This window comes from Odocoileus virginianus, chromosome 5 (assembly GCF_023699985.2).
Source record: "Odocoileus virginianus isolate 20LAN1187 ecotype Illinois chromosome 5, Ovbor_1.2, whole genome shotgun sequence".
NCBI lineage: Eukaryota > Metazoa > Chordata > Mammalia > Artiodactyla > Cervidae > Odocoileus > Odocoileus virginianus.
Genome location: NC_069678.1, coordinates 12,747,312 through 12,774,364, shown reverse-complemented (window position 1 = coordinate 12,774,364; position 27,053 = coordinate 12,747,312). Strand labels below are relative to the sequence as shown.

Here is a 27,053-nt window from a genome sequence, read left to right as displayed (position 1 = left end):
GACAGGCCCAGGCGGAAGAAGCACCCTCACAGATTACAGTGTAGTGGAGGAGGTTTATTTGCGGATGTGGGGAGAACATGGCAAGGGCCCCTGGGGCTGGCCAGCAAGGGGGCAATCAGTAGACTGGAAACAGATTCCCCGAGCCAGGTCCGAGGGCGGGCTCAGGAACTGGCGGTGTGTGTCATGGGGGTAGGGTGGCGAATTGGCCCAAACCTATACGAGAGGAAGCATGGGGCCTGACTCCCACGGCGGGAGCTGGCCAAGAGTCCTCAAGTTAGGAGAAAACAGGGAGGAATCTGAACGTCGTGTGTGTTTCTGACCCCAAGGAGCCCCAAAGTACAACAGCAATAGAGAGACCTCCTTCTCCAGCAAATTCCATCACTGCTGAGGGACTGTTCTCACTCGCAGCTCACTCAGGTCCAGACCACAGGCCCTTGACCTTGACTGCCCTCTGCTCCTGGGTCTGGCCCTCTCCTCCTCACTCAGGCTCCTTTAGCACGGCCAACAGCTCCTTCTGTTCTCTGTGTAGAGCCTGACATCAATGAGAGAGAAGAGACAGACTGGGAGATGAGAAAACCCAAACCCCTTTCCTCCACTGTCCTTGACTCCAGGCCTGAGTTTCCGCCAGGACAATATGGAAGGTGTCTGTAACTCATGTCATGGGCCCAGCAGGGCATATTAGGAAATCCACCCCACTCAGCAGGTGTTTATGGCAGGTTGGGTGGCAGGCTTGGGGCTCCACCTAGGCTGGGCCTCCACAGAGAAGAGCTGACCTTCAAAAAGGTCCCTAAAGTGTCCCCCTGATCATCTGACCTCAGTGGAGATTGCTAGCAGAGAAGCTTTCTTAAATGGACTTTCAGCTGGGCTAATGGTTTAGTTGCTAAGCTGTATCCAACTCTTTTCAACCCCATGGACTGTAGCCTGCCAGGCTTTTCTGTTCATAGGGATCTCCAGGCAAGACTACAGAAGTGGGTTGCTATTTCCTTCTCCAGGGGATCTTCCCAACCCAGGGATCAAACGCACATCTCCTGCTCTGCAGGCAAAGTCTCTACCACTGAGCCACCGGGGAAGCCCTCCAGCTGGACTAGACATGCAAACTGTAAAGGGGCTCTTTGGGCTCACCCAGGACTCGGTGCTGGGCACGCCTGACCCACTTCAGACAGCGGTTAGGATCTGTAACTCTGATGGGAGAGGTGCGGCTCTACGACAGGGGCGTCCTTCTTCCTCTTGCAATAGACACAGCTGGCAGGGCTCTGGGGATCACTCTTTGGCCAATTTGGAAGCCAGAGCCCAGTCAGAGAAGTGATCTCTGGCCTCACAGTGATGGGGTGGCAATGTCAGAGCAGCCCGAGGACCCAGCAAGGCAGCCCTAAGAGCACCAGAGACACAACTCTGAGCCCGCCCCAGGAGACAGGACCAGGCTTAGGGCCTCGGCTACCCGTCCTGGGCCCTGCCATGCAGCCCTGGGCCACTACACAACACGACACTGCACGACAGGACACCCCCAGGGCCTGGGTGTTACAGCAGGAGGCTGAGCAGTGAAGACAAGAGGAGGCAGAGCAGGACACAGCCTTTCTTCCGCCGCCGCCTCTCTGAGGCTCAGTGCCTTGCGGAGGCTGGGGCACGGCCTTCAGGTTACCCTGACTGGTCTTGGGAGGAGAAGACCAGGGAACCCAAGAGCCACATCTGGGGACCTATCCCGCTCAGGATCAGGAGGGTTTGCCCCAGGAAGGGAGCTGTCAAGTGGCCACAACAGACATCAGCTGGACATCTGAATGGTGGGCAGAAGCCAACAGCAGGCCACGGTCCAAGCCCCACTAGAAACCCTCTTTTGGAACCATGTTTTGAGCCAGCAAGGAAACCCGCCTCATCGCTCTGCAGCGACACTTGCTGTCTGTGTCAGCCAGTCTGACCACCCCTCCCTTTGTTTACCAACCTGGCCCCAAGTGACTCTGGGCCACTTTCAGAAATAGAGTTCACCCTCGAGGACACACTTTAGTTACAGGGAGGCTATGTTGTAGGTATGCTGACACTCTAGAAGTCATTCTAAAGTACACATTTTAAAGGTACTGGGCAGTGGTCACGTGGAGTTGAACCACCATGGCTGTGGAGTGTTGACCCTGGCCATGACAGAGAGAAGCCATCCTTGGACAGCCACTTGCTCTCTCTGGGCCCGTTTTCTACTCAGCTGCCACAGGGGAAGGCGGGCCTGAGGGCCGGGCTGGGGCTCTCACCTGCCAGGTCTGCTGCCGGGCCTGGGCCTGCAGCTGCAGCTCCTCCAGCTGCCTGCGCCCAGCCAGGACGGCGTCTGCCAGCTGCCTGTTCTCGGCCTCCTGCTTCTGCACACGACGCAGCAGGGCATCGCGCTGCTGCAACAAGTAGGGCGCCATGGCGCTGCGCAGGTCCTTCTCCGGGATCCCGCTGGGGCGCCTGCAGGGGGCGCAGGGGTGGGGACAGGGAGGAGGTGGTGGGGTGAGGCCCCTTCTCCAAGCCCAGGTGGCACGCCCACCTTCAGCCTCGAGCTGAGCTGGCGCTCGAGGCCTCTCCTCTGGTCCCTCTCACTCCCAAACCCAATCGCATGGCTCCTGCTCCTGAAGGGAACCTTGACCCCTGTCCCTCAGGTCCCGCTCCCAGGAAACCACCTCTCCCCTTGTCACTAGTCCGCACCCTAGCCTTCCTCCTTTCATTCAGCTCTACCCTTCCAGCGCTGGAGGCAACTTTCCTCTGTGCTTGTGACCATGTGCCTTGCTGGGGCATCCCCACTATCAGACTGAGAGCTGGAGAGATGGGGACAGGCGGGTGGCCCAAGAGCAGACCCAGACCCTAAAAGGCCATGGCTGGCTAATGTGGGAAGATAAGACAGATCTGAGAAGGCAAGATTACAGGGGGTGCTGGGTGCCCAGAGTGAGGAAATGGGTCAGTTCTGATGGGCAGGGGCATAGAAGCCACTGTAGGTTCTTTAAAAATCCTTTGTCAGTTATAAAAGGTAATTCTCAAAAAAAAAAAAGTAATTCTCTTCAGTTATAAAGATCATAAAGCATTAAATTGAAAAGCACAAAAAAAGGTTTTTACTCCTCCTGACCTAGGATTCTACTCAGGCAGGGAATGGAGGCAGGAGCTCAGGCCACTTGTGGTTTCGATGGCCTCAGTCCTGCACTCCCGTCCCCAGGGCCCCCTCCCGCCTGCCCAGAACAGCCAGGCATCGGGTCTGCCCCCTGGAATGACAGCTCCAGGACAGCAGGTCTTTCGTGTCTTAGTCACTGCCGAATCTCTGGCATGAAGAACAGTTCTGGGCGTATAGTAAGTGCTCCTAAAATATTTGTTGGATGAACAAATGAATAAAAACCAGATGCTTGGGCCAGACTAATCGACCTAAGAGTTCAACGTCTCTATTCTGCCTCATCCCACTCCCTCTACCCTCTCCCACAGGCCACTTGGTCCTGAAACGAGCTCCCTGGGAAGATATCTTTCATCCCAGTCACCTCAACCCCCAGGATGGCATGCGTTTGCCCCAGCTCTCCTTCCCCAGAGGGGCTGTGCGTCTGTGTCTCTGTTCCGGGTCAGTTTGCTGGTGGTCCTCTCCACCTGTGCCTGTCACAGGGTCCTCTCAAGGCCCGAGAGCCCACAGTCTTGTGCACGTGGTTCCACCAGAAAACCTCTTTCAAAATGCTGAAATGCTGGCCCTTCCCGGGTGGGCCCGTGGAGGCCCGGGTTCCATCCCAGGTTGCAAAAGTAGATCCCACATGCCGTGCAGTTAAGATCCAGCACAGCCAAATAAATTTTTTCTTTTTTAAAAAAAGATGCTGAAATGCTGCCTCTTTCCCTATGAGCCTGCCTGTGGCCAGGGGGGCAAGCAACGCCCTTCTCACCAGGCTGGCTCCTTGCGGTCTTTGCTTTCTTCCACAATCGCGTCCAATGCAATCAGGACAGCTTCCAGGTTTCCCTCAGCTTTGATTTCAGAGATTTCCTCCTGGAGGGAAAACAGGAAGGAGCTATAATGATACTAGACAATTCCATATGCTGAACTACTAACGGCACTTAGTAAAATCCTGGCTGACTTAAATTCTGTCTTCATAGAAACATTCCAACTTTCCTACATGTGACTTTTATAAGTAAGAAAGTACAACACAGAAAACATTTTAAAAGAGTCTGCCTGGGCTCCCCTGGTGGTCCAGTGGTTAAGAATCCGCCTGGCAATGCAGGGGACGCCAGGTCAATCGCTGGTCCAGGAAGACCCTACATGCCACAGGGCCACTAAGCCTGTGAGCTACAACTACCGAGCTATTCTCTGGAGCCCATGAGCTGCAACTACGAAGCCTGTGTGCCACAAAGCCCGCGCTCTGCCACAAGGGAAGCCACTGCAGCGAGAAGCCCGAGCATCGCAACTAGAGAGTAGCTCCTCCTCTCCACAACTAGAGAAAGCCCACACTCAGCAAAAAAGACCCAGCACAGTTAAAAAAAAATTTTTTTTTAAAAGAGCCCGCAGCAATACTCCCCTTCTGCCCATCATCTCTAAAGGCTGCAGCCCCTGCAGTCATCCGCACGCCCCAGCGCCCCTGGCTGACAGCACACATACATTCTGATGCTTAACGAGGCCCACCCTGGAGTGGGACAGCATGGAGCTGAGACTTCCCAGAGAGTTTAATGAGATCCTGTCCCTTCCTGTACCCCCTCCAGCAAGCAGTTCCCGTGAATTCAACCATTTGCTAAATGCCTCCTCTGCCAGGCTTTGCAGCAGGTGCCGGAGAAACACAGAGAAGCAGAACTAGGCCTGCCCTCGCTGAGCTCCCAAGGTCAGGCGGGACAGCAACTATAAACACCATTACATCACAGGACAAGGAGAGAAGGGGCATTCGAGACACCCAGGTCATGTGCAGGGAAGGGAAGGTGGCCACTGCAGCCCGCGGGGCAGAGGACAGTCCTGGGGGCTGAGGGCAGATGGAGGGCAGGGCCCCTGCCTTCAGAGGGCTGAAGACCTGAGACAGGACCCGAACCAAGAGTGCTCTGGGGATTCCTGCCACTCACCTGGATAGAAGTCTGCAACTGAGTTACAAACTTGTCATAGATGCGCTGTGTCATCTCAGGCTGCAACTCGTAGAAGCGCTTGTAAGAGTCAGTGAACCTCTCGAAGCTGGTGGGAGAAGGCGCAGGCTGGGGATTCAGTCATCAGCCCTGCCCCTCATCACAGGGCCCGAGGCCCTGTCTCCATGACTGGCTGACGGCAGTCGGGGCAGAGTCTCAGCTGCAGCCCCGGTCGCTGAGGATGGCTCAGCCGCTCGTCTCCCCACCCCCTCAGCAGAGCCCCAGCTGAGTTCAGGTGTCTCCCTCTGAAGGGTGGGTCACACTCAGGCCAGCCACGGTACTTAAACTTGCCCTTACCAAGCACCAAATCACAAGGAGGGCTGATGAAGACTCAGACCGCTGCCCCCGCCCCCATTCTAAAGAAGCTCCCAGGTGACGCTGATGCTGCTGGTCTGCGCCCCTCACTTTGAGAACCTCTGGTCCTTCCAGTGCCCTTGCAGGGCTGCATTAGGACAAGGTATGTGGCCTCTGGGAGAGGTCTCCTTACTCCTAAAAAGAGCCACACAGGAAGAACTGATGCCCGTCCCGTGGGACTCAACTATACCCAGGTGACGCTCCAGCCCCCACAACCATGGGGACCTGGCCTGGGAGCAGAGTTTCTGCCCTAAAGAGGCGGAGCAGGGAGACGGAAAGAACCGGGGCTCTGAGAACATCATCAGGCTGCTGGAAACATCACCCTGGAGCCATCCCACCTCGGGGCTTCTCATTAGTGAGGTAATGGATTTCTCTCAGTGTTTGTGCCATTTAAAGTCAGGGCTCTGTCACTGGCAGCTGACACACTCCTTGTAGCTGCAAAGGTCAAAGGGTACCCAGTATACTCCCGATGGCTGGCTCCTCTTGGACAAAGGAACTGAAATAACTTAATGAACTGTCATGGTTGTTTCCTCTCCCTCCTCCACCTGTCTCTCTGCCTGCTCTCTCAGGCCCTTCCCCTCCACAAGTGTTCACTGAGCCCTGCTATATGCTGGGTGCTCCAGGTCAGTGAGGCTGGCATGGCCCTCCTGGTGCTTCCAGTGGAGGAAGAGATGGCAGGAAATACAGAAACTCACATGTGAACGTGGGGATGATTACTAATGGAGAGTGCTTGGAGGGAAAAGGGCCAGGAGATCGGGGCTCAGAGAGTGCACCATGGAGATCACCTTTAAGTGTGGGGGTGGTCAGTGAAGGCCTCGCTGATGAAGGAATGTCAAGGGACCTGGCAGTGTCTGAGGAGGTGTCCCGAAACACACCCTGAGGCTTCACTATGGGCTCAGATATTCCTCAGCCATCTGGGCCAGCTAGGGGCTTCAGACAAACAGGAGGTTAGGTACCTGGAACCCAATGCACAGGCCCCGCTGCAGCCAGGGAGTCACTGCTGGGTCCTCCCTTTCTCACGGCTCTCTGGCCTCCTGGCCCAATTCCCACCACCAAAAGAGTGTCCTCTGAAACAGACGCAGAGAGTGGCGCAGTGGTGTGCTGGAGCCAGCTCAGAGTGGTTTGCAAGAGATAACTGTTAAATTTCCAGGAAATCTGTGAGGCAGTTGTTAAACACAGTAATTATTGAAAATTAAATTATATATTAAAAAAAGAAAATTAAATTATATATTATTATAATGAATTATACTAAAAACAAAGGTACTGGGACTTTCCTGGCCGTCCAGTGGCTAAAACTCTGCGCTCCCAGTTCAGGAGGTCTGGGTTTGGTCCCTGGTGAGGGAACTAGACCCTGCATGCTGCAACTAAGATCCAGCACAGCCAAATACATAAATAAGTATTTTTTAAGAAAACCCACAAAGGTACTAACTGCTCAAAACACACGATGTCCAAGTCATTCTACACACTTTACTCTGCTCCGGAGGCCGACTCCATCCACGGTCTCCATCTGTGGAAACACTGCTGCCCGTCTGTCCTCTGCTGTATGAAGGGATGCTACGCTCTAGGCTTATTTACACCTGGGAAGCTAGCAGACACCGCAAGTCAGGACTTTATTTTTGGAGAGCTGGCTGTACACATCTACCAGCATACCTCAGTCTCCCATCCTCTTGAGGGTACATGTTTGGTATCAGTGCACCTTGGGGGCAAAACCAAGGTACCAAATACAAAGATGACAGACATTCTTTCACCCTCAGCAGAGCCCCAGACATCCTGTTGTTTCGCCGCTGGCCCCACGAGCCACGCAGTCTGCGGCTACAAGGAGGAATGTGGAGGGACGCATGACGCCTGACAAAGCACGGCTGGAATTGAAACTGGGTAATTGTGGCTTGAAATGGGTCTGGCTCAGAAACGGGAGATCCTGTTCCTCCTCCCAGCCCACTCGCCAGGCGCATCTGAGCTGCGTGCATCTGCTCTCAGCCCAGGCTGGCGGCAGACAGGGCCCAGGGCAGGAGCAGGATAATTCTGCTCACCGGTGCTGCTCATCCACTCTTCTGGTGTCCCCTTCCAGGTCTGAGAGTTCAGGGAAAGTGACGGACCCAGAAACACACACACTGATAAAAACACACAACATGGGAAACACATGATCCAAGGACATGAAGGGAGAACAGTCAGGCTGGAAGCGGTGAGGAAAGTGGTTTCTTTTCTTTTAGTTTCACTGAGATATAACTGACATATAGTACCCTATAAGTTTAAAGTGTACAGCATAATGACTTAATATATACTGGTAAATGATTACCACGGTAAGTAAACATACACCATCTCAGAAACAAAAAGGACTTCCCCGGTGGATCAGATGATAAAAGAATCCGCCTGCAATGCAGGAGACCTGGGTTCAATCCCTGGGTCGGGAAGATCCCATGAAGGACGGTATGGCAAGCCACCCAGTATTCTTGCCTAGAGAATCCTCATGGACAGAGGAGCCTGGTGGGCTACAGTCCGTGGGGTCATAGAGAGTCGGACATGACTAGCGACTAAGCACACACACACAGAGACACAAAAAAGAACAAACAATTGGATTTTCCTTGTTATGAGGACTTGTAGAATCTACTTTTTTAACAGCTTTCACATATACCATACAGCAGTGGTAACTGTAGCCATCAAGTTGTGTGGCGTCCCTAGTACTGATTGATCTTATAATTGGAAGCCTGTATCTTCAGACCACCTTCACGCGATTCCTTCTCCCCTCAGCCCCCAGGGATTCCTTTCTTGAGAGCCCGTGCAGACTTGGGAATACTGTGAATGCTCTTGTAAATTTCCTGAAAAAACACACTCACAGAGAAATAGGAAAAATGATACATTCTAGAAAACATTCACGGCCACTCCCGCCAAGTGTCAACTTGTATCTTCTCACCTAAATTCTAGTATCTCTGTGGGTAGGGATGCCATCCACAATGGCGCTGGGATCTCCAGGGCACCCAGAACAGTGTCAGATACACAGCAGCAGTGTGGATCTTGTAGCTTCTACAAGACAAGCTGCAGACCAGGTTGAGTGCGACGGAGTTGAGGCCCAGGCTGCCTGGCCTCAGGCGTGGTCCATTCCCAGCCACCTCCCCGACCCTGGACCCTAGGGTACCAAGGCTTGGGCTGCTTGAACAGAGGTGCCCTCTCCACAGAGCATCTTCATCAGCCTCCTCTGCCCTGTGCTGGAATGGTCTTCTGGCCTTGGTCTTCCAAGGGTACGCAAGGGGCCCTCCAGCTGTCTGTACCAGGTAAGGGTACCAGCTCTAAGGACTGCCTGTCCTTTGGCCGGGGTTCACATCCTACCTCTACCACTCATCAGCTGAGTGACCTTGGACAACTTCTTTACCTTTGTAAGCATCAGTTTCTATCTCCATTGAACAGAGATAATAACGATCCGTAAGTCACAAAATTACTGTGAGGATTAAATGAGGTTACATGTGTAAACACCCAGCACAGTGTACAGGGAAACGCTCCATGGTAGCTACAATTATTATTACTATTTTCAAAGCAACAGTCTGCACCACCCCCTGAAAAGCGTAGAACACAGCCAGTAACTTGGTTTCCCAGGGCTGGGCAGTCTGAAGAAGGCAGGTACTCAGTGAAGCATCTTGACTGCAACTGCATGGGCAGGAAGAACCCCCAACACCACTGCAAAGAAAAGGCTACACTGTGGCCCCACAAAAACGGCCACATTTATCATCAATGAAAGTATTTTTTTATTGGAGTACAACTGCTTTACAATGTTGCTTTCCACTGTATAAGTGAATCAGCTATATGTATACATATATCTGCTCCCTCTGAGACGTCCCTCCCACCCCTGCCCCACCCCAGGTCCTCACAGACCACCAAGCTGAGCTCCCTGTTATTACACTGCAAGTTCCCACTAGCTGCCTATTTTATACAAGGCAGTGTGTTTATATCAAACCCCATCTCCCAGTTCACCCCGCCCTCTCCTTCCCCCCGACTGTGTCCACAAGTCCATTCTCTATGTCTGTGTCTCTACTCCTGCCTTGGAACTAGGTTTATCTGTACCATGTTTCTGGATTCTACATACACACTGGCTATATATATAAAACACATATATTGTTAATATACGATATTTGTTCTTCTCTTTCTGACTTACTTCAGTCTGTATAACAGATTCTAGGTCCATCGATACCTCTCCAAATGACCCAATTTCATTTCTTTTTATGGCTGAGTATATTCCATTGTATTCATGTACCATATCTTTTTTATTCATTTATCTGTCGATAGACCTTTGGTTGCTTCCATGTCCTGACTGTTGTAAACAGTGCAGAAAGTAACCTTTAAAAACTGCATTTACTGAATTTCAAAACAGAGATGACTACACATTAACTGATTTTAACCTGTTTTTTTCTCTTATGCAATATCTGAGACACCATCACTGTTTTTGAACTCACCGAGAAAGCATGTCATTCACAGCACTAAAAATTCATTGCAGGGACTTCCCTGGTGGTCCAGTGGTTAAAGACCCCACATCTCTCTGATGGGGGCCTGGGTTCGATCCCTGGTCAGGGAACTAGATCCTGCATGCTGCAACTGAGACTCAGTGCTTCCAAATATAAAACCAAACAAAACCAAACAACCTCACTGTAAACTGAGTTTTCACATATGTTTGACTTAAAATATTTAAGGCCAGAATCAAGCTCTGGTGGCTAGTCAATCTGTCAGTTTACATATGCAGATAAATTGTGCAGGAATGGAAAGACAGAGGCCCAGACAAGTAAACATGTGTACTAGTGCTAAAGAGAAGGAAATGGCAACCCACTCCAGTGTTCTTGCCTGGGGAATACCAGGGACGGGGGAGCCTGGTGGGCTGCCGTCTATGGGGTCACACAGAGTCAGACACGACTGAAGCGACGCAGCAGCAGTGCTGAAGAAACCTGGGGTGCCCTCCTCCATGGTAACCAGCTTGCTGCCTGCCTGCCTGTTCCACAGACTGTCCACCAGAGGGCAGCTGAGAACTGGCGTTTTCGCTCAATAAAGGCATGGAGGGTGAAGACAGACCAAGACAAATACACAGAAGCTGGGGAGCACTGTGACAGAAACCCACACTCGCCACCCACCACCCGCCACCTGCATAGCTGCCCTGTTCTATTAAGAAATGTTTCTCTAAAATTAAAAAAAAAGAAAGAAAAGAGAAGAAATATTTCGCTGCTTGGTCTTTCCCCCTCCCCCTTTTCAGCCTCAGGACTGAGAAAGGAAGAAGGGGGAATAAAAACCAGAAGTGTGCCCTGATGAAAATAAGAGGTCAGTCAGCCGCACGTAAATCAAGCTAGAACATTTGCTCACACCATACAGAAAAATACACTCAAAATGGCTTAAAGACTTAGATACGCGACCTAACACCAAAAAATTCCTAGAAAAGAACATAGGCGAAACATTCTCTGACATAAATCGTACCAATGTTTTCTCCGGTCAGTCTCCAAAGGCAACAGAAATAAAAGCAAAAATAAACAAATGGAACCTAATCCAACTTACAAGATTTCACACAGCAAAGGAAATCAGAAACGAAATGAAGAGACAACCTACGAAGTGGGAGAAAATATTTGCAAGTGATGTGACCAACCACGGGGCTCCGGGAGGAAGGAACATCTGAGAGAGACAGAAGGCCCCGGCAGCAGTGTGAAGGTTAGAGTGCACGGGCACGTCTAGGTGTGAGATGAAGTGACAAGAAAGATGCACGGAGCACCGACTAGAACCAGGCACTGTTCCAAGCCCTCTACGTGAACCCACACACTTAGTCCTCATGATAACTCTGAGGAAGGGTCTACTCTCACCATGCCCATTTTTCAGATGCAGACGCTGAGGCAGAGAGAAGTCTGCCCAAGGTCACAGAGCTGGGACACGGTGGAGCCAGCAGCTCTAGGTCAGGTGTCCTTGGCCTCCAAGACACACAGTCTGCAGGCTGGTGGGTCAGACACACAGTCTACACCGTATCATGATAGGAAGAGCTGGAAGAGGGGGCTTTAGGCAGGGGTGGGACAAGATCAGATCTGTATGTTAGCAACTTCCTCTGGCTGCTGGGAGCAGGGACTAAGGAGGCACAGCTGAGGTGACGGCTGACACAGTGGGGACAGGGTGAGATGGATGATCTGGAAACACACAAAGAACAGACAATCGGCACGATGGGCTGAAGCCGCACACCACAGTCTGGTGAGTCACGCCCACACTTCAGAAACAACCGCTGCCAGTAGTATGCATCATCTGCACATTCAAAGGGTGTGAAGTATTTCTGAAGCACTTAATCAGAATATTTTAAATATCAAACCACTCTTTTTCCTGTGAAGAACTGTTTCCTATGAACACCAACAGTCTCTGCCATTCGTTTAAAACTTCACCAGTTCACGCACATATGCAATTAGCTCTCCTTCCTTGGTCCCTGTCAGACATAGGCTTCAAGTCAGTTTCTACAAATCACCCTCTGTAGCACATCTCGGGCTGGAAGACGGGACCCAGACAGGCACTGGACCAGTCTGGCACCTAGGAACTTAGGAACTGTCGATCACCTCTCACTCCCTCCATGCGCCCGGGATGGACAGCACACATGGCACAGCTGCTGGGGGCCGTGGGTACCTGTGGCAGATTGAGCTTTCCCCCAAACAGTGCTAACTTCAACCGGGGCCCCACCAACACCAGCTCTAAGCAACTGCCTCTCTTGGCGGGAAAAGAACCCTTCGTTTTCAGAAGGCAAGCGAGAGGTCGCATGTGGTAAGCTCCAATGGGGCCACATTTCCATGTCCTGAAGCCTAAGAAAGGACAGATTTGGACATCTTTGCCTCAGCTGATCCGTGAAAGGAAGACACTCTAACTGAAGACAGGGTGTAGGTCTGTGAGACCTGTGAGGCCAATAATCTTCCAGTCACTCTGGAGTGTATAATTTCTTCCTCTGGTCAAGCTAACATGGATGGAAAAATATGAGTTGTAGGGGAAATCAATCTGCAGTTTAAAATATCCCTTTGGATAACTGACATGTGAATAGACCACCTTTCACTAGGTAGAGATTCCTGTCCTCTGTATAAGTACTTGGTCTTTGGGATTGAGGACTTTTAATGACTTGGGAGAGTGTCGAGTATTTAGATATATCTTAAAAGGCTGTATTCATACATGACATTTGTTGAGCTCTTTCTATGTGGAAGCTAGCCATAAGTTCCTACTTAACTGAATGAGGGGAAGGATGTTCTAGCAATGAGAAAAAGTAAGTGGAAAGAGCAGGCGGCTCCCAACGCCTAAGAGTTTATGTGCGTGTGTGTGCACCTGCACCAAGCGTGCCTTGCTGCACACCCATGGGCCTGATCATGGCTGGGGAGACAGGAAGGGCCAGGGGTGACCGGCCTTTACACTAAGCTAAAGAGCTCAGCAGTCCTGAGCCAATTAAACATTATAAGCAGAAGGACATGCTCAAATCTGAGCCATAGACTGGAGGGAGGGAGCAAGATTGAGGATGGAGGGCCATTTTGGAAGCTGGTGGAACAATTCTGTGATAGACAGTGAGGGCCTGGACTGAAGCATTTGCGTGAGGATGGAGAGGAGATTGAGGAGACTGAAACCAACAGGGCTTGGTGGCTGACTGGAAGTAAGGGTCAATGAGGAATTCCAAATCTCTGGCCTAGAGAATGAGTAGATGGTGGTATTTTCAACCAATCTGGGGACCACAGAGGGAAGAGAAATCCTGTTTTGCTGAACGTGATGGTTCTGTGGGACACCAAGTGGAGAATTCTAGTAGTAGACTGTTAGAGATAGAGGCCTGAAGCGCGGGAGAAAGAGGTGGCTTGAGAATCCTCACTTATTCCAAAGCTGTTTACTGTATGTTTACTATGTGCCAGGCACAACAATAAGCAATGAGCAGAGAGTGATGAACAAGACAGATAAGATCCTGTCCTCAAGGATCTCACACTTCCTGTGGGGAAGACACCACAAACAGACAACAGAATGACATACTGTGGGAAGTCTTTACAAAGGAATAAAATAAGGTGTCATGACAAAGAATAACTAGGGGAGAAAGGTGGCTTTAGAGAAGATCAACGAGATGGAAGAAAACCATTTCTGGCAGAGCAAACACCAAGTGCTAACAGCCTGAGGCAGGAAAGCTCTTGACTTTCTAGGGAATGAGGAGGTTAGGATGACCAAGTACAGCTGCAGAGGGGAACAAGAGGTAGGCAGGGGCTAGAACACATGGGGCCTTGAAAGCCATGGTAAGGAGCAAAGAACAGCCACTGAAGGGCTTTCAGCAGAGCAAGATATCAAATGGGCTGTGACCATGCAAACGTGCAGGTGAAGCAAGAAAAGGGCAATGCTCACACATTTAAGGGACAAGTGGACGAAGAAAAGCCCAAGAAGGAGCAGCCAGTGAGGTAAGGGACAGAGAATGGTGTTGGAAGCCAAGGGAGAAATTTCAAGGACAGAGAAGTGGTTAATAGTGTCAAATGCTACAAGGAGAGCAAGTACATTAAAGATGAAAAAAAAAAAAATCCAACGTATTTTAACAGCAAAGAGTTATTATTGACCTTGAAAGGAAGGTTTTAGGGGAATGGTGTCAAACTCCCCTAAGCTGAGGAAAAAACTGGAGAGGGAGAACGAAAAGCTGGGAATGCAGAGACCCAGAGTCACAGCCTGGGACGTGAACGGAAGGACACTGACGGGAGGGAGCTAGGAGGATGCAGGACGAGGCATCTCTCAGCCAGGCTTACAGACGTGTGAACCCCTGCCTGGTGTCTCTATCCGCTGTGAACCAGGTCTGAGGTCGTTTTCAGTCAGCGTGGACAGGCAGCAGGGGAGGGCCTGCGGGACCGGATAAAGATTTAAATATTAATACCTCTGTGGAGAAGGGGGAGAGAGCTGACTGGAGACAAGAGGATCATGAGCTCTCTGAGGGCCCGGATGAATTCCAACAACATGACTGTGTGGAAGCACCATTTTCCACCACGGGCGAGACTCTACAGCTACTCAGAGGTTGAGTGCAGGAGTGCAGACAGGATCCTGAGGGTGGGTTTCACAGCCGGTGGGTTGGAAGGATGAGGGGACAAAGGAGCCGAGAAACACAAGTGTGGCTGCCTTGTGTCTCCAACTGAACCTATCCAAACACAAGTCTTGATCTCCAACCCCAGACTCATTTCTCTCCCCCAGCTCACTGGGGAGTGTTTCTTCCTCATCTCAGTAGATGGTAAAACTGCACTCAATCACCATCATGAAGAGTCGGCATCATCCTGGAGGTCCCCTGCCCCTCATCTTTCCTTCCAATCCCATACGATTCTATCTCTAATCAGCTCATATCCACCCAGCTCTCTCATCTACACCGTCTCTTATCTGGACCATTTCAGCCCCTACTATGCAGTTAGCATCCCAGGCACAGGACCGTGACCTGACAAGTCTTTTAAGGGCAGACAAGATGATTTCGACTTAAAAATAATGGGAACAGCTTCAAAAAAAATTTAAATGGAATGACTTCAAAAATAAAAGCTCAACACTAATAACTGTCATCTTAGAGTAATAAAAAATATAACATATCAACTAGCCAACTACAATTTTAATATAACTAGATAAAAATTATATTTAATATGGGGATACAGATACTTTTCTCCCCATGACCATAACCTAATTTTTAAACTTACCATTATAATATGATCATTTTTTCCATAAGTCAGTATTATTCAAAATGGAATTTTAAATAACTCCATAGTCATGTGGCATAGGAGATCTTAGTTCCCCGACCAGGAATCAAACCTACACAACCCGGGCAGTGGAAGCATGAAGTCTTAACCAACTGGACTGTCCTCATAGGATTTTATTAGATAGTTATTATACTTATGTAACCACCATTCTTCAAATGTTGAACATTTTTGGTGGTTTTCAACTATTTCCTACTGAACATGCTGCACAGATGAATATTTTTTGTACTTTTTATTTTATGATGTAAATTTTTTGACAATTTTAATTTGAAATAGTAATAGATTAGAGGAACCTGCAAAGAAATGTACTCTCCCCAGTGTTAACATCTTACACAACCATAGTACAATAACAAAACCAAGAAGCTGACACTGGTACAATCCACAGAACTCACTGAGATTTCAAGTTATACATACATTTGTTTGTGTGTGTGTATCTTTACCACATGTGTGACCTTGCATAACCACCACCTCAGTCAAGATACTAGATGCTTTTTAAATTTATTTGTCATGATATGGGTTGAGGTCGCAAAAAAAAAATCAGAATCTAGAAGCCTAGAAAGACCTTAAGGTAATCCTACCAACAATCTATTAATATCCCGCACAGCATTCAGAGTATCTTTAAAAGACCAATCACTGTATTCAGAGCATTACAAATAAATAGATTTTTAAGCCCGTGGAGAGCCATCTCCTAAACACACACACACACACACACACAAGTGGAGAGCCATCTCCTAAACACACACACACACACACACAGTGGAGAGCCATCTCCTAAACACACACACACAAGGATCAGTCATGCCTTAAAAACATCAATGACTTTCCATTTCTCTTAGATTAAAATCTCTTGCATCTAACAAAAAATACTAACCCCTATATATAATGTAACAAAGACAGACAATGGGGAAAAATAGATATAAACAATTGTGATGAGATTTTTGTTTTTTTTAAATTTTTTAATGTATTTTAAAAATTTACTTATTTTTTAATCGAAGGATAGTTGCTTTACAGAATTTTGTTGTTTTGTGATGAGAGATTTTTAAAAAGAAATGAATGGCTCAATCAAGACCATTTTTAAGATGAGCATATTCTCTCTATACACACACACACACACACACAGGCCACAGCTGTGGCATGTGGGATCTTACTTCCCAGATCAGGGATCAAGGAGTCTATGCCTTGGGCAGTGGAAATGGAGTCCTAACCACTAGACCACCAAGGAATAACAAAAATATTTTAACAGCAAAATTTAGAAGCTCAAACTAATAAATAAAATAGAATTCTATACCCAGGAAACAGAAAACTGTATACTCTTTTCAAGTATACATGGAACATTCACAAAAATTGCCCATAGACTTAGCCATAAAGAGTCAGAACGTCAAAAAAAAAAAAAAAAAAAAGTCAGACGTCAAAAATTCCCACAAAATCAGCATCACACAAACTGTTATTTCACCACAACCTGATAAAATTAGAAATTACAAGAAAAGGATAACTCTTTAAGATTACATGTCTGGGAGCCAAATAACATACTACTAAATAATCACTGGGTTACAGAGGAAATGATAAGGAAAATTACAAAGTGCATAAAATTAAATGACAATGTCTATATGTAAAAAAATGAAATTGGATCTCTTTCTCATACCATACAAAAACGACCTCAAAATGGGTCAAAGACCAAAGATGAAAGAGCTAAAACTATAAAAGTCATAGAAGAAAATATATGTATAAATCTTTATGACCTTGAATTACACAATGGTTTCTTAGATGACACTAAAAGCTCAAGAAACCAAAGAAAAAGTTCTTTGCAATTTTAAACCTAAATAAACATTAATAAATAAGTTATCTAAATGCAATTGTGGATGTGACTGGCGATGGAAGTAAAGTCTGGTGCTGTAAAGAACAATATTGCTTTGGAACCTGGAATGTTAGGTCCATGAATCAAGGTAAATTGGAAGTGGTCAAACAGGAGATGGCAAGTGTGAACATGGACATTTTAGGAATCAGTGAACTAAAATGGACTAGAATGGGCGAATTTAATTCAGATGACCATTATATTTACTACTGTGGGCAAGAATCCCTTAGAAGAAATGGAGTAGCCATCATCGTCAACAAGAGTCCAAAATGCAGTTCTTGGGTGCAATCTCAAAAATGACAGAATGATCTCTGTTCATTTCCAAGGCAAACCATTCAGCATCACAGTTATCCAAGCCTATGCCCCAACCACTAATGCCAAAGAAGCTGAAGTTGAATGGTTCTATGAAGACCTATAAGACCTTTAAAAACTAACACCAAAAAAAGATGTCCTTTTCAGCATAAGGGACTGGAATGCAAAAGTAGGAAGTCAAGAGATACCTGGAGTAACAGGCAAGTTTGGCCTTGGAGCACAAAACGAAGCAGGGCAAAGGCTAACAGAGTTTTGCCAAGAGAACGCACTGGTCACAGCAAACACCCTCTTCCAACAACACAAGAGAAGACTCTACACATGGACATCACCAGATGGCCAACACTGAAATCAGACTGATTATATTCTTTGCAGCTGAAAATGGAGAAGCTCTATACAATCAGCAAAAACAAGACCAGGAGCTGACTGTGGCTCAGATCATGAACTCCTTATTGCCAAATTCAGACTTAAATTGAAAAAAGTAGGGAAAATTACTGGACTGTTCAGGTATGGCATAAACCAAATCCCTTATGATTATACAGCAGAAGTGACAAATAGATTCAAGGGGCTAGATTTGACAGACAGAGTGCCTGAAGAACTATGGACTGAGATCCGTGACACTGCACAGGAGGCAGTGATCAAGACCATCCCCGAGAAAAAAGAAATGCAAAAAGGCAAAATGGTTGTCTGAGGAGGCCTTACAAATAGCTGAGACAAGAAGAGAAGTGAAAGACAAAGGAGAAAAGGAAAGGTATACCCATCTGAATGCAGAGTTTCAAAGAATGGCAAGGAGAGAGAAGAAAGCCTTCCTCAGTGATCAATGCAAAGAAATAGAGGAAAATAATAGAATGGGAAAGACTAGAGATCTCTTCAAGAAAATTAGAGATACCAAGGGAACATTTCATGCAAAGATGGGTACAATCAAGGACAGAAAGTTATGGATCTAACAGACGCAGAAGATACTAAGAAAAGGTGGCAAGAATACACAGAACTATACAAAAAATATCTCAATGACCCAGATAACCACGATGGTGGTTATCTAGGGCCAGACATCCTGGAATGTGAAGTCAAGTGGGCCTTAGGAAGCATCACTACAAACAAAGCTAGTGGAGGTGATGGAATTTCGGTGGAGCTATTTCAAATCCTAAAAGATGATGCTGTGAAAGTGCTGCACTCAATATGCCAGCAAATTTGGAAAACTCAGCAGTGGCCACAGGACTTTCAATCCAATTTGGGATTTTCATTCCAATCCCAAAGGAAAGCAATGCCAAAGAATGTTCAAACTACCACACAACTGCACTCATTTCACATGCTAGCAAAGCGATGCTCAAAACTTTCCAAGCCAGGCTTCAACAGTACGTGAACCAAGAACTTCCAGATGTTCAAGCTGGATTTAGAAAAGGCAGAGGAACCAGAGATCAAATTGCAAATATCCACTGGATCATAAAAAAAGCAACAGAGTTCCAGAAAAGTATCTACTTCTGTTTCATTGACTATGCCAAAGCCTTTGACTGTGTGGATCACAGCAAACTGTGGAAAATTCTTTAAGAGATGGGAATACCAGACCACCTGACCTGCCTCCTGAGCAATCTGTATGCAGGTCAAGAAGCAACAGTTAGAACTGGACATGGAACAACAGACTGGTTCCAAATAGGAAAAGGAGTACCTCAAGGCTGTATAGTGCCACCCTGCTTATTTAACTTAAATGCAGAGTACATTATTTGAAATACCAGGCTGGATGAAGCACAAGCTGGAATCAAGATTGCCAGGAGAAATATCAATAACCTGAGATATACGTATGACACCACCCTCATGGCAGAAACAAAGAGGAACTTAAAACTTCTTGATGAAAGTGAAAGAGGAGAGTGAAAAAGCTGGCTATGAAACTCAACATTCAAAAAATTAAGATCAGCTCACTCCTCCAGCCTCCAAAAAAAAAAAAAAAAATTAAGATCATGGCATCCGGTCCCATCACTTCATCATGGCAAACAGATGGGGAAACAATGGAAACAGTGACAGACTTTATTTTCTTGAGCTCCAAAATCAATGCAGATGGTGACCACAGCCATGAAATTAAAAGACACTTGCTCCTTGGAAGAAAAGCTATGACCAACCTAGATAGACAGCATATTAAAAAGCAGCAGCTGCTGCTGCTAAGTCACATCAGTCGTGTCCAACTCTGTGTGACCCCACAGACGGCAGCCCACCAGACTCCTGTCCCTGGGATTCTCCAGGCAAGAACACTGGAATGGGTTGCCATTTCCTTCTCCAGTGCATGAAAGTGAAAAGTGGAAGTGAAGTCGCTCAGTCATGTCCGACTCTTCGCCACCCCATGGACTGTAGCCTACCAGGCTCCTCCGTCCATGGGATTTCCCAGGCAAGAGTACTGGAGTGGTTGCCATTGCCTTCTCCAATTAAAAAGCAGAGACATTACTTTACTGACAAAGGTCCATCTAGTCAAAGCTATGGTTTTTCCAGTAGTCATGTATGGATGTGAGAGTTGGACCATAAAGAAAGCTGAGCGCCGAAGAACTGATGTTTTTGAACTGTGGTGTTGAAGAAGACTCTTGAGAGTCCCTTGGACTGCAAGGGGATCAAATCAATCAATCCTACAGGAAATCAGTCCTGAATATTCATTCGAAGGACTGATGCTGAAGCTGAAGCTCCAATACTTTGGCCACCAGGTGCAAAGAACTGACTCACTGGAAAAGATCCTGATGCTGGGAAAGATTGAAGGCAGGAGGAGAAGAGGACGACAGAGGATGAGATGGTTGATGGTATCATAGATTCAACGGATATGAGTTTGAGCAAGCTCCGGCAGTTGATGATGGACAGGAAGCCTGGTGTGCTGCAGTGCATGGGGTTGCAAAGTCAGATGTGACTGAGTGACTGAATTGACTGAATCTAAACTGGACTTCTCAAAATTAGAATTCTTACCAGCTAACAGTAAAAAGACAAATAGCCCAATTAAAAAATGAGCAAGGAATCTGAACAGACATGTCTTCAAAGAAGATATCCAAAGATCAATAAGCACATGAAATACGCTCAGCATAATTAATCATTAGGAAAAAGCAAACCCAAGCCACTATGAGATACCAATTTGCACCCACAAGGATGACTATTGGCTATAATCAAAAAGACAGACCTAACCAGTATTGGTGAGAATGTGAAGAAATCAGAACCCGCCATCAACTGCTACAGTAAATGTAAAATGGTACACTTGCTTTGGAAAATAGCTTGGCAATTGCTGAAAAAGTTAAAACACTGAGTTACTATACAATCCTCCATTTTCACTTCTAGGAATATCCCCAAGAGAACTGATAACATCTGTTCACAGATGTTGAAAACAGCATTAATCATAATAGACAAAAAAGTAAAAACAATCCCAAATGTCTATCAACTGATGAATGGGTAAATAAAATGATATACCATACAATGGAATTATTATTCAGCCATAAAAAGGAATGAAGTACTGATACATGTCATAACACAGATGAACCCTGAAATCATCAAGCTATGTGTAAGAAGCCAGACACATAAGACCACATGTTGTATGGTTCCACTTACATGAAATGTCCAGAAAAGGAAAATCCATAGAAAGAGAAAGTAGATAGTGGCTACCAGGAGCTAGAAGACTGGGACGAGAAATGGGAAGTGACTGCTAATGAGTACAAAGTTTCGGGGGTGATGAGAATGTTCTGGAATTAGAGTGATGATGGCAGCACAACTTTGCGAATATACTAATTGCACACAGGAAAGAAGGAATTTTATGGTATATGAATTAAATCTCAACTTAAACATGTCAAAGACTTGAAAATATTAGATAAAAGAATTTGTAGGAAAAAAAAGAATTTGTAGAAAGCAGTAATTACATGAAAATTTATAGTTTTAAACACACTCTTCAGGAAACAAAAGACTGAAAAAGAAGAGTTAAATCGTCAACTCAAGAACTTCAGGGAATTCCGTGGTGGGTTATAAGTTAGGATTCTGGGCTTTCACTGCCATGGCCTGGGTTTAATCTGTGCAAACTGCAACCAAAAAAAAAAAAAAAAAAATTGGGAAGAGACTAATAAATAAATCTAATTTTAAAAATTAAGATAAGGATAGATTCCAAAGATAAAGACACAAGATATAACCTCAAAACACAGAAAAAAAATTTTTTAAAGGCTGATTCTAAAAAAATAAAGGCTGATTCTTTACAAAGATTAATAAGATAGAACTACAGCTACACAAAGTCAAAAACAAAGAAACAGCATGAAATGGAAAAAGAGGAAATAATGAAAATTAAATAATTTAAAATAGTTCAAGAGACAAATTTCGGGGAGGGGGGGAACCTGTAAAATGGTAACTCTGTCTTAAGAAGAAATAACATCTAAACAGATTTGTAGCCATTAAAGAAACAGTAACACTAAAAATCTGCAACAAACACTGCCCAGACACTTTATGGACATGACAAAAGATGCCTACCGCATCACTGATGCTTAACGTAATACTGGCAGGCCTCAACAACCCAGAAAGTTTCAGGCGTCAATGAGCTCTTTCAAACTCTTGAGGAATAGGTAATCCTGATTTTATATAAACCATTCCAGGAGAGGAATATATGTGGCTAACATATCTTTGATTCTATAAGCTGATAAGGACAGTGTAGAAAAAAAAAAAGAAATCATAGTCTCATTTCACTTCAGTTCAGTTCAGTCGCTCAGTCTTGTCCGACTCTTTGCGACCCCATGAACCACAGCACGCCAGGCCTTCCTGTCCATCACCAACTCCTGGAGTCCCCCCATGTCCACTGAGTCGGCAATGCCACCCAACCATCTCATCCTCTGTTGTCCCCTTCTCCTCCTGCCCTCAATCTTTCCCAGCAACAAGGTCTTTTCCAATGAGTCAGATCTTTGCATCAGGTGGCCAAAGTGTTGGAGTTTCAGCTTCAACATCAGTCCTTCCAATGAACACTCAGGACTGATCTCCTTTAGGATGGACTGGTTGGATCTCCTTGCAGTCCAAGGGACTCTCAAGAGTCTTCTCCAACACAACAGTTCAAAAGCATCAAGTCTTCAGCACTCAGCTTTCTTTATAGTCCAATTCTCACATTCATACATGACCACTGGAAACACCATAGCCTTGACTAGACGGACCTTTATTAAAAAAGTAATGTCTCTGCTTTTTAATATGCTATCTAGGTTGGTCATAACTTTCCTTCCAAGGAGCAAGCGTCTTTTAATTTCATGGCTGCAATCACTATCTGCAGTGATTTTGGACCCCCCAAAAATAAAGTCTGACACTGTTTCCCCATCTATTTGCCATGAGGTGATGGGACCAGATGCCATGATCTTAGTTTTCTGAATGTTGAGCTTTAAGCCAACTTTTTCACTTTCCTCTTTCACTTTCATCAAGAGGCTCTTTAGTTCTTCATTTTCTGCCATAAGGGTGGTGTCATCTGCATATCTGAGGTTATTGATATTTCTCCCAGCAATCTTGATTCCAGCTTGTGCTTCTTCCAGCCCAGCGTTTCTCCTGATGTACTCTGCATATAAGTTAAATAAGCAGGGTGACAATATACAGCCTTGACGTACTCCTTTTCCTATTTGGAACCAGTCTGTTGTTCCATGTCCAGTTCTAACTGTTGCTTCCAAGAGCTTATAAACATTGATCTAACTAAATTCAACTATATATTTTAAATACATCATATTTAAGATTTATTCCAAGAATGCGAAGACAGTTTAACTTCCCTAAAATCTACCAATGTAGATCATAAACATTAACAAACTGAAGACAAATGACAAGATCTTCCTAACTGAGGAAGAAAACATCTGATAAAGTTCAATACCTAATCACGATCTTCTCAATAATTCTCAGAAAACTAGAATGAGACAGGGACTTCCTTAACTTGCCAAAAATATGTACCAAAAATTGCAAAACCCATATGCACTGGCACAAAGACAGGCAAATAGATCAGTCAAACAGAAGAGAGACCCAGGGGCACAATATGCAGAGGGCCTTGCCGTGTGATAAAAGGGCTCCATAAAGCAATGGAGATGAACGAACTGTTTAGTTGGCAATGATTGGGAACACTAAAAAAACAGTAAGACTAACTGAAACTACCATTTTATACCTGTGATCAGAGAGATCACAGACTGAAAGAGTAAAACGACAGAACAGCCAATAGAAGAAAACACTGCATATCATCTTTGTGATCTGGGTGTGGGTATAGCCTCTATAAACAAGATATCATAAGCATAGGCCATAAGATTAAACAAATGACTTACATGAAAATTGAGGGTTTTAAAATACAAATTGATTAGGTGATACCTAACATTTTATTAGGACTGTTTGAGGGATGTGGAGTTAGTGTAAAGGTTGAATAGAGTCATGAGTATACACATAGCTCGGGAGAAGGCCCCCTGGGATGACTACATTTCTCTTTCTGCCTCATTTTCCTGGGGTAAAATGTAAACAATTAAAATCTGCAATTTTTAATTTAATTAAGGATTTCTGTTACTCAAAGGACATTATAGACAAAGCTAACATTTCATAGAGATAACTATTTTCTCTTCGGTCTAAAACTGACAAAAGGATTGATATCTAGACCATACTGGGAACTCCAGCAAATCAACAAGATAAAAAACCCAATTTTAAAAAGAGTAAAAAAAAAAAAAAACAATACAGGAAATAAGTAGGCAGTTCACAGAAAAGGAAGTCAAACGACTTACTTACGAGGTATACAGGAAATGCCCACACCTAATGCGGAATTAGAAATGTGCAAATTAAAATAATAATGAAATACCCTTTTCACACCCTCAGAATGGCAAACATTAGAATGGCGGATATAGGAACAGCTTTTCTGGAAAGCAAGTTGACAAAACATAGGTAGATGTAAATCCTTGGATCCAGTGATTTCACTCCACTGTACATACACCTCAAAGAAATTCGAGCACTAGTTTGTGAGGGGAGGTACCCTGGCATAATCTGTGGAGGAGGGAGTTGGAAGCAATCAAGAGTTCATAATTGGGAATGGGTAAGTGCTGGATGTGTATCATGAAATGATAAACAGCACTGAGAAGCTATGAACCACATGCATTTACAGTATATGGTTATATCTTTTTTTTTTCCATTTTTTTTTTCCCATTTATTTTTATTAGTTGGAGGCTAATTACTTTACAACATTGCAGTGGTTTTTGTCATACATTGAAATGAATTAGCCATGGATTTACATGTATTCCCCATCCCGGTCCCCCCTCCCACCTCCCTCTCCACCCAGTATATGGTTATATCTTAAAAACAAAAATCTGTTGATTGAAAAAGACATGCAGCACGATTATGATTCATATAAATTTAAAACCTATATAAATTTACAGACAAAACAACACACTTTACAAGGGTGCAAACTTATTCAAATGTCAGGTCCTTGCACTTACACTAACCCAGACCCATCCCTATTGCTCTCGATTTCTTTTCGCGGATTTATTTTTCCTTATGGCACAAGAAAAGTCTATTCCATGAGAGCAGGGACCTTCCTATCTTCATCACTGTGGTATTTCCAGTTCCTAAAACAGAGACTGAGACACTAGAGATATCCAGTAAATATTTGCACATGAATACATGAATAAATGGAGGACATACAGCGAATGGAACAGGGCCTATGGGGAGGGGAGAGGAGGGCAAGAATGAGTAAGAGAAAGCCAATCATTCGATCAATAATAGAGCTTGCCTGGACATATAATGATGGTGTGTCATGAATGGTCCATAAAAATGATTATAAATTATTTATCAAATGTATTACTATGGAAACTGTGCCCTGCTTGATAAGCCTATCACCTGCCTGTCCAGCCTCCTCTTATTTTACTCATTCTGCTACTTCCTAGAATGCCCTGACCATTTCAAGGCCTTTGCACAAGCTGTTCCTCCTTCCCATAAGCTTTTTCTCTAGTTCTTCAAGAGGCTGGTTCCCTCTCATTCCTCAAGTTTCAGATCAATGTCACTTTCTCAGAGTGGAATTCCTATCTTATCTAGTGTTTTCCTCCCCCCCGCCCCCCCCACCAGTTGCCTCTTCATTACCTTACCAAGCTCTGTGATAATTTTGCTTACTTCATGTCTCTACATATTGCAAGTAAGCTCCAAGACAGGGGCCTAGTCTACTTTATTGTAGCTCCAGCACCTGACACAGTGCCTGTCACAGGCACTTAAATATTTGCTAAGTGAATCAATGAGTGAAGAGATGGATACTAAGGTCTTTGCAGGAAACAAAGTCCTAAAAATAGGAAGGAAATCAGGAGATGAGAGTCTTGATGAGGTCAAAGAACAGAGGTAATGGGGACATAGAGGGTGGATGGAGAACAGGCTGTGGTCAAACCTCTGAAGGTTCTGATAACAGTGTTTCAGCACTAAAGTTCTGGGTTATGGGACCATGGACAAAACTCGTCCTTCAAAGTGTCCAATACTGCTCTGAGAGGCTGAGACCTGGGTCCCCTTGCTGCAATACCTGCACCTGGGCAAAAGTCTCCTCAAAGAGCAGAATACAAAGAAACTATAAGGGACTAAAACTAACCACATACATGCACAGTTAATGGCAAGTTATGAATAAGATACAAAAAGACCAAAAAGCCAACAGTTACTTCTGGGCTGTTGGAAGTAAAAGCTGGGTACTGCACATGATCCCGGCACATAGCGCCACTGAAGGGGTAGGTAGAACACTTAAGCCTCCTCTCCAAGCTGCACCAATGGACCCACCCCTGTCCTCTCTCCATTTAAGGGACCAGCTGCCTCTCCGACAGGAAAACCAGCAAGGACTCCTACAACTTGTTTTCAAGCCCTCCTGCTGCACCACGAGTCTCAACAAAGGCTTGCCTGAATTTCTCCTCTTACCAATTTCTATTATTTGAAGTGTTCAATAACCCAAGTCAGTAACACTGTTAGAATACTGTTCATAGAAAGTAGACCAGAAGAGTTTCTATTTAAGCCATTTATTCCTCACACCCACCCCGTTAAGAACGTATTACTATTTTCATAATAAATTCTATAATTCTAATGCTTTCTACGTGGCCGGCACTGTTCTAAAACCCTTACGACTATTTACTCATTTAAATCTCGGAAAGACCCATGAGAAAGGTACTACTGTTGCTATTTTATTCACGCTGAACAGAAGCACGGAGCAGTTAAATCTTTTTCATTTTAAGTTGGGCCATGATTTGAACCCTAAATCTAATTCGAAAGCCTGTAACGTTCCTTCCAAGCACCTATAATCAACACCAGGTTTACTGGAGAAAGGAGTAGCTAGAAGTCCTAGATCTGCTCCACAGTACTTATGTTAGCAAAATAACCTGTAACCCCAACATCCACGTGACTCAGCTCTTTGCCCCCACCCACCCATCACGGGCCATCCTGATCTCGCGAGGTTTAGACTCCAGTGGGACAACAATCTACGAGATTTACACTCAGCCTCACTTCCTCTACCTTACCTCCCGGCAGCGACCAACTTCTGGAGGAAAGTGTCCACCATGGTGTCGAAAAGCTTCACCCTCGAAATGATACTGCCGGGGCGCGCAGATTCCTGAGACAATTCCTCGGGCCCTTTTTCTTCACAGCCGCTGCCCGCGTTGACGCTACTCGCTTCGGCCATGTTGAAATAGAACCGCCAAAACCGACTGACCCGGCCGCCCCGCCCACCGAAGCTCCCGATTGGCCGCTCCCGGCCTTTGGCGCCTCCGATTGGAAGCAGCAAATGTCTATCACCATATCGCGGATAGGGG

The 27,053-nt window shown here is 45.8% G+C and overlaps 1 protein-coding gene across 2 annotated transcripts; it reads right to left on the bottom strand.

Moving 5' to 3' along the window:
- Positions 1–33: 33 nt before the first annotated feature.
- On the bottom strand, positions 34–27,049 carry PMF1 (polyamine modulated factor 1). Of its 2 annotated transcripts, none has more exons than XM_070467504.1 (5): positions 26,763–27,049; positions 5,026–5,131; positions 3,870–3,970; positions 2,235–2,369; positions 34–532 (listed from the first exon to the last, which is right to left on the bottom strand). In XM_070467504.1, exons 1-5 carry the CDS (start codon positions 26,921–26,923, stop codon positions 493–495), a joined length of 543 nt encoding a protein of 180 aa, XP_070323605.1. In that variant the 5' UTR covers positions 26,924–27,049; the 3' UTR covers positions 34–492. The 2 variants fall into 2 exon arrangements, with proteins under 2 accessions (XP_070323605.1, XP_020768137.1); XM_020912478.2 differs by having other exon boundaries at positions 2,235–2,430; positions 26,763–26,966.
- Positions 27,050–27,053: the final 4 nt, after the last annotated feature.

Excerpts from the sequence above, each read along its gene's own strand:
- PMF1 (XM_020912478.2), bottom strand. The coding sequence starts at position 26,923 with ATGGCCGAAGCGAGTAGCGTCAACGCGGGCAGCGGCTGTGAAGAAAAA. Across the intron at positions 3,971-5,025 it reads AGTTGCAGACTTCTATCCAG|GAGGAAATCTCTGAAATCAA; the intron begins GTGAGTGGCAGG and ends TTTTCCCTCCAG. Across the intron at positions 533-2,234 it reads CCCGGCAGCAGACCTGGCAG|GCTCTACACAGAGAACAGAA; the intron begins GTGAGAGCCCCA and ends CATTGATGTCAG.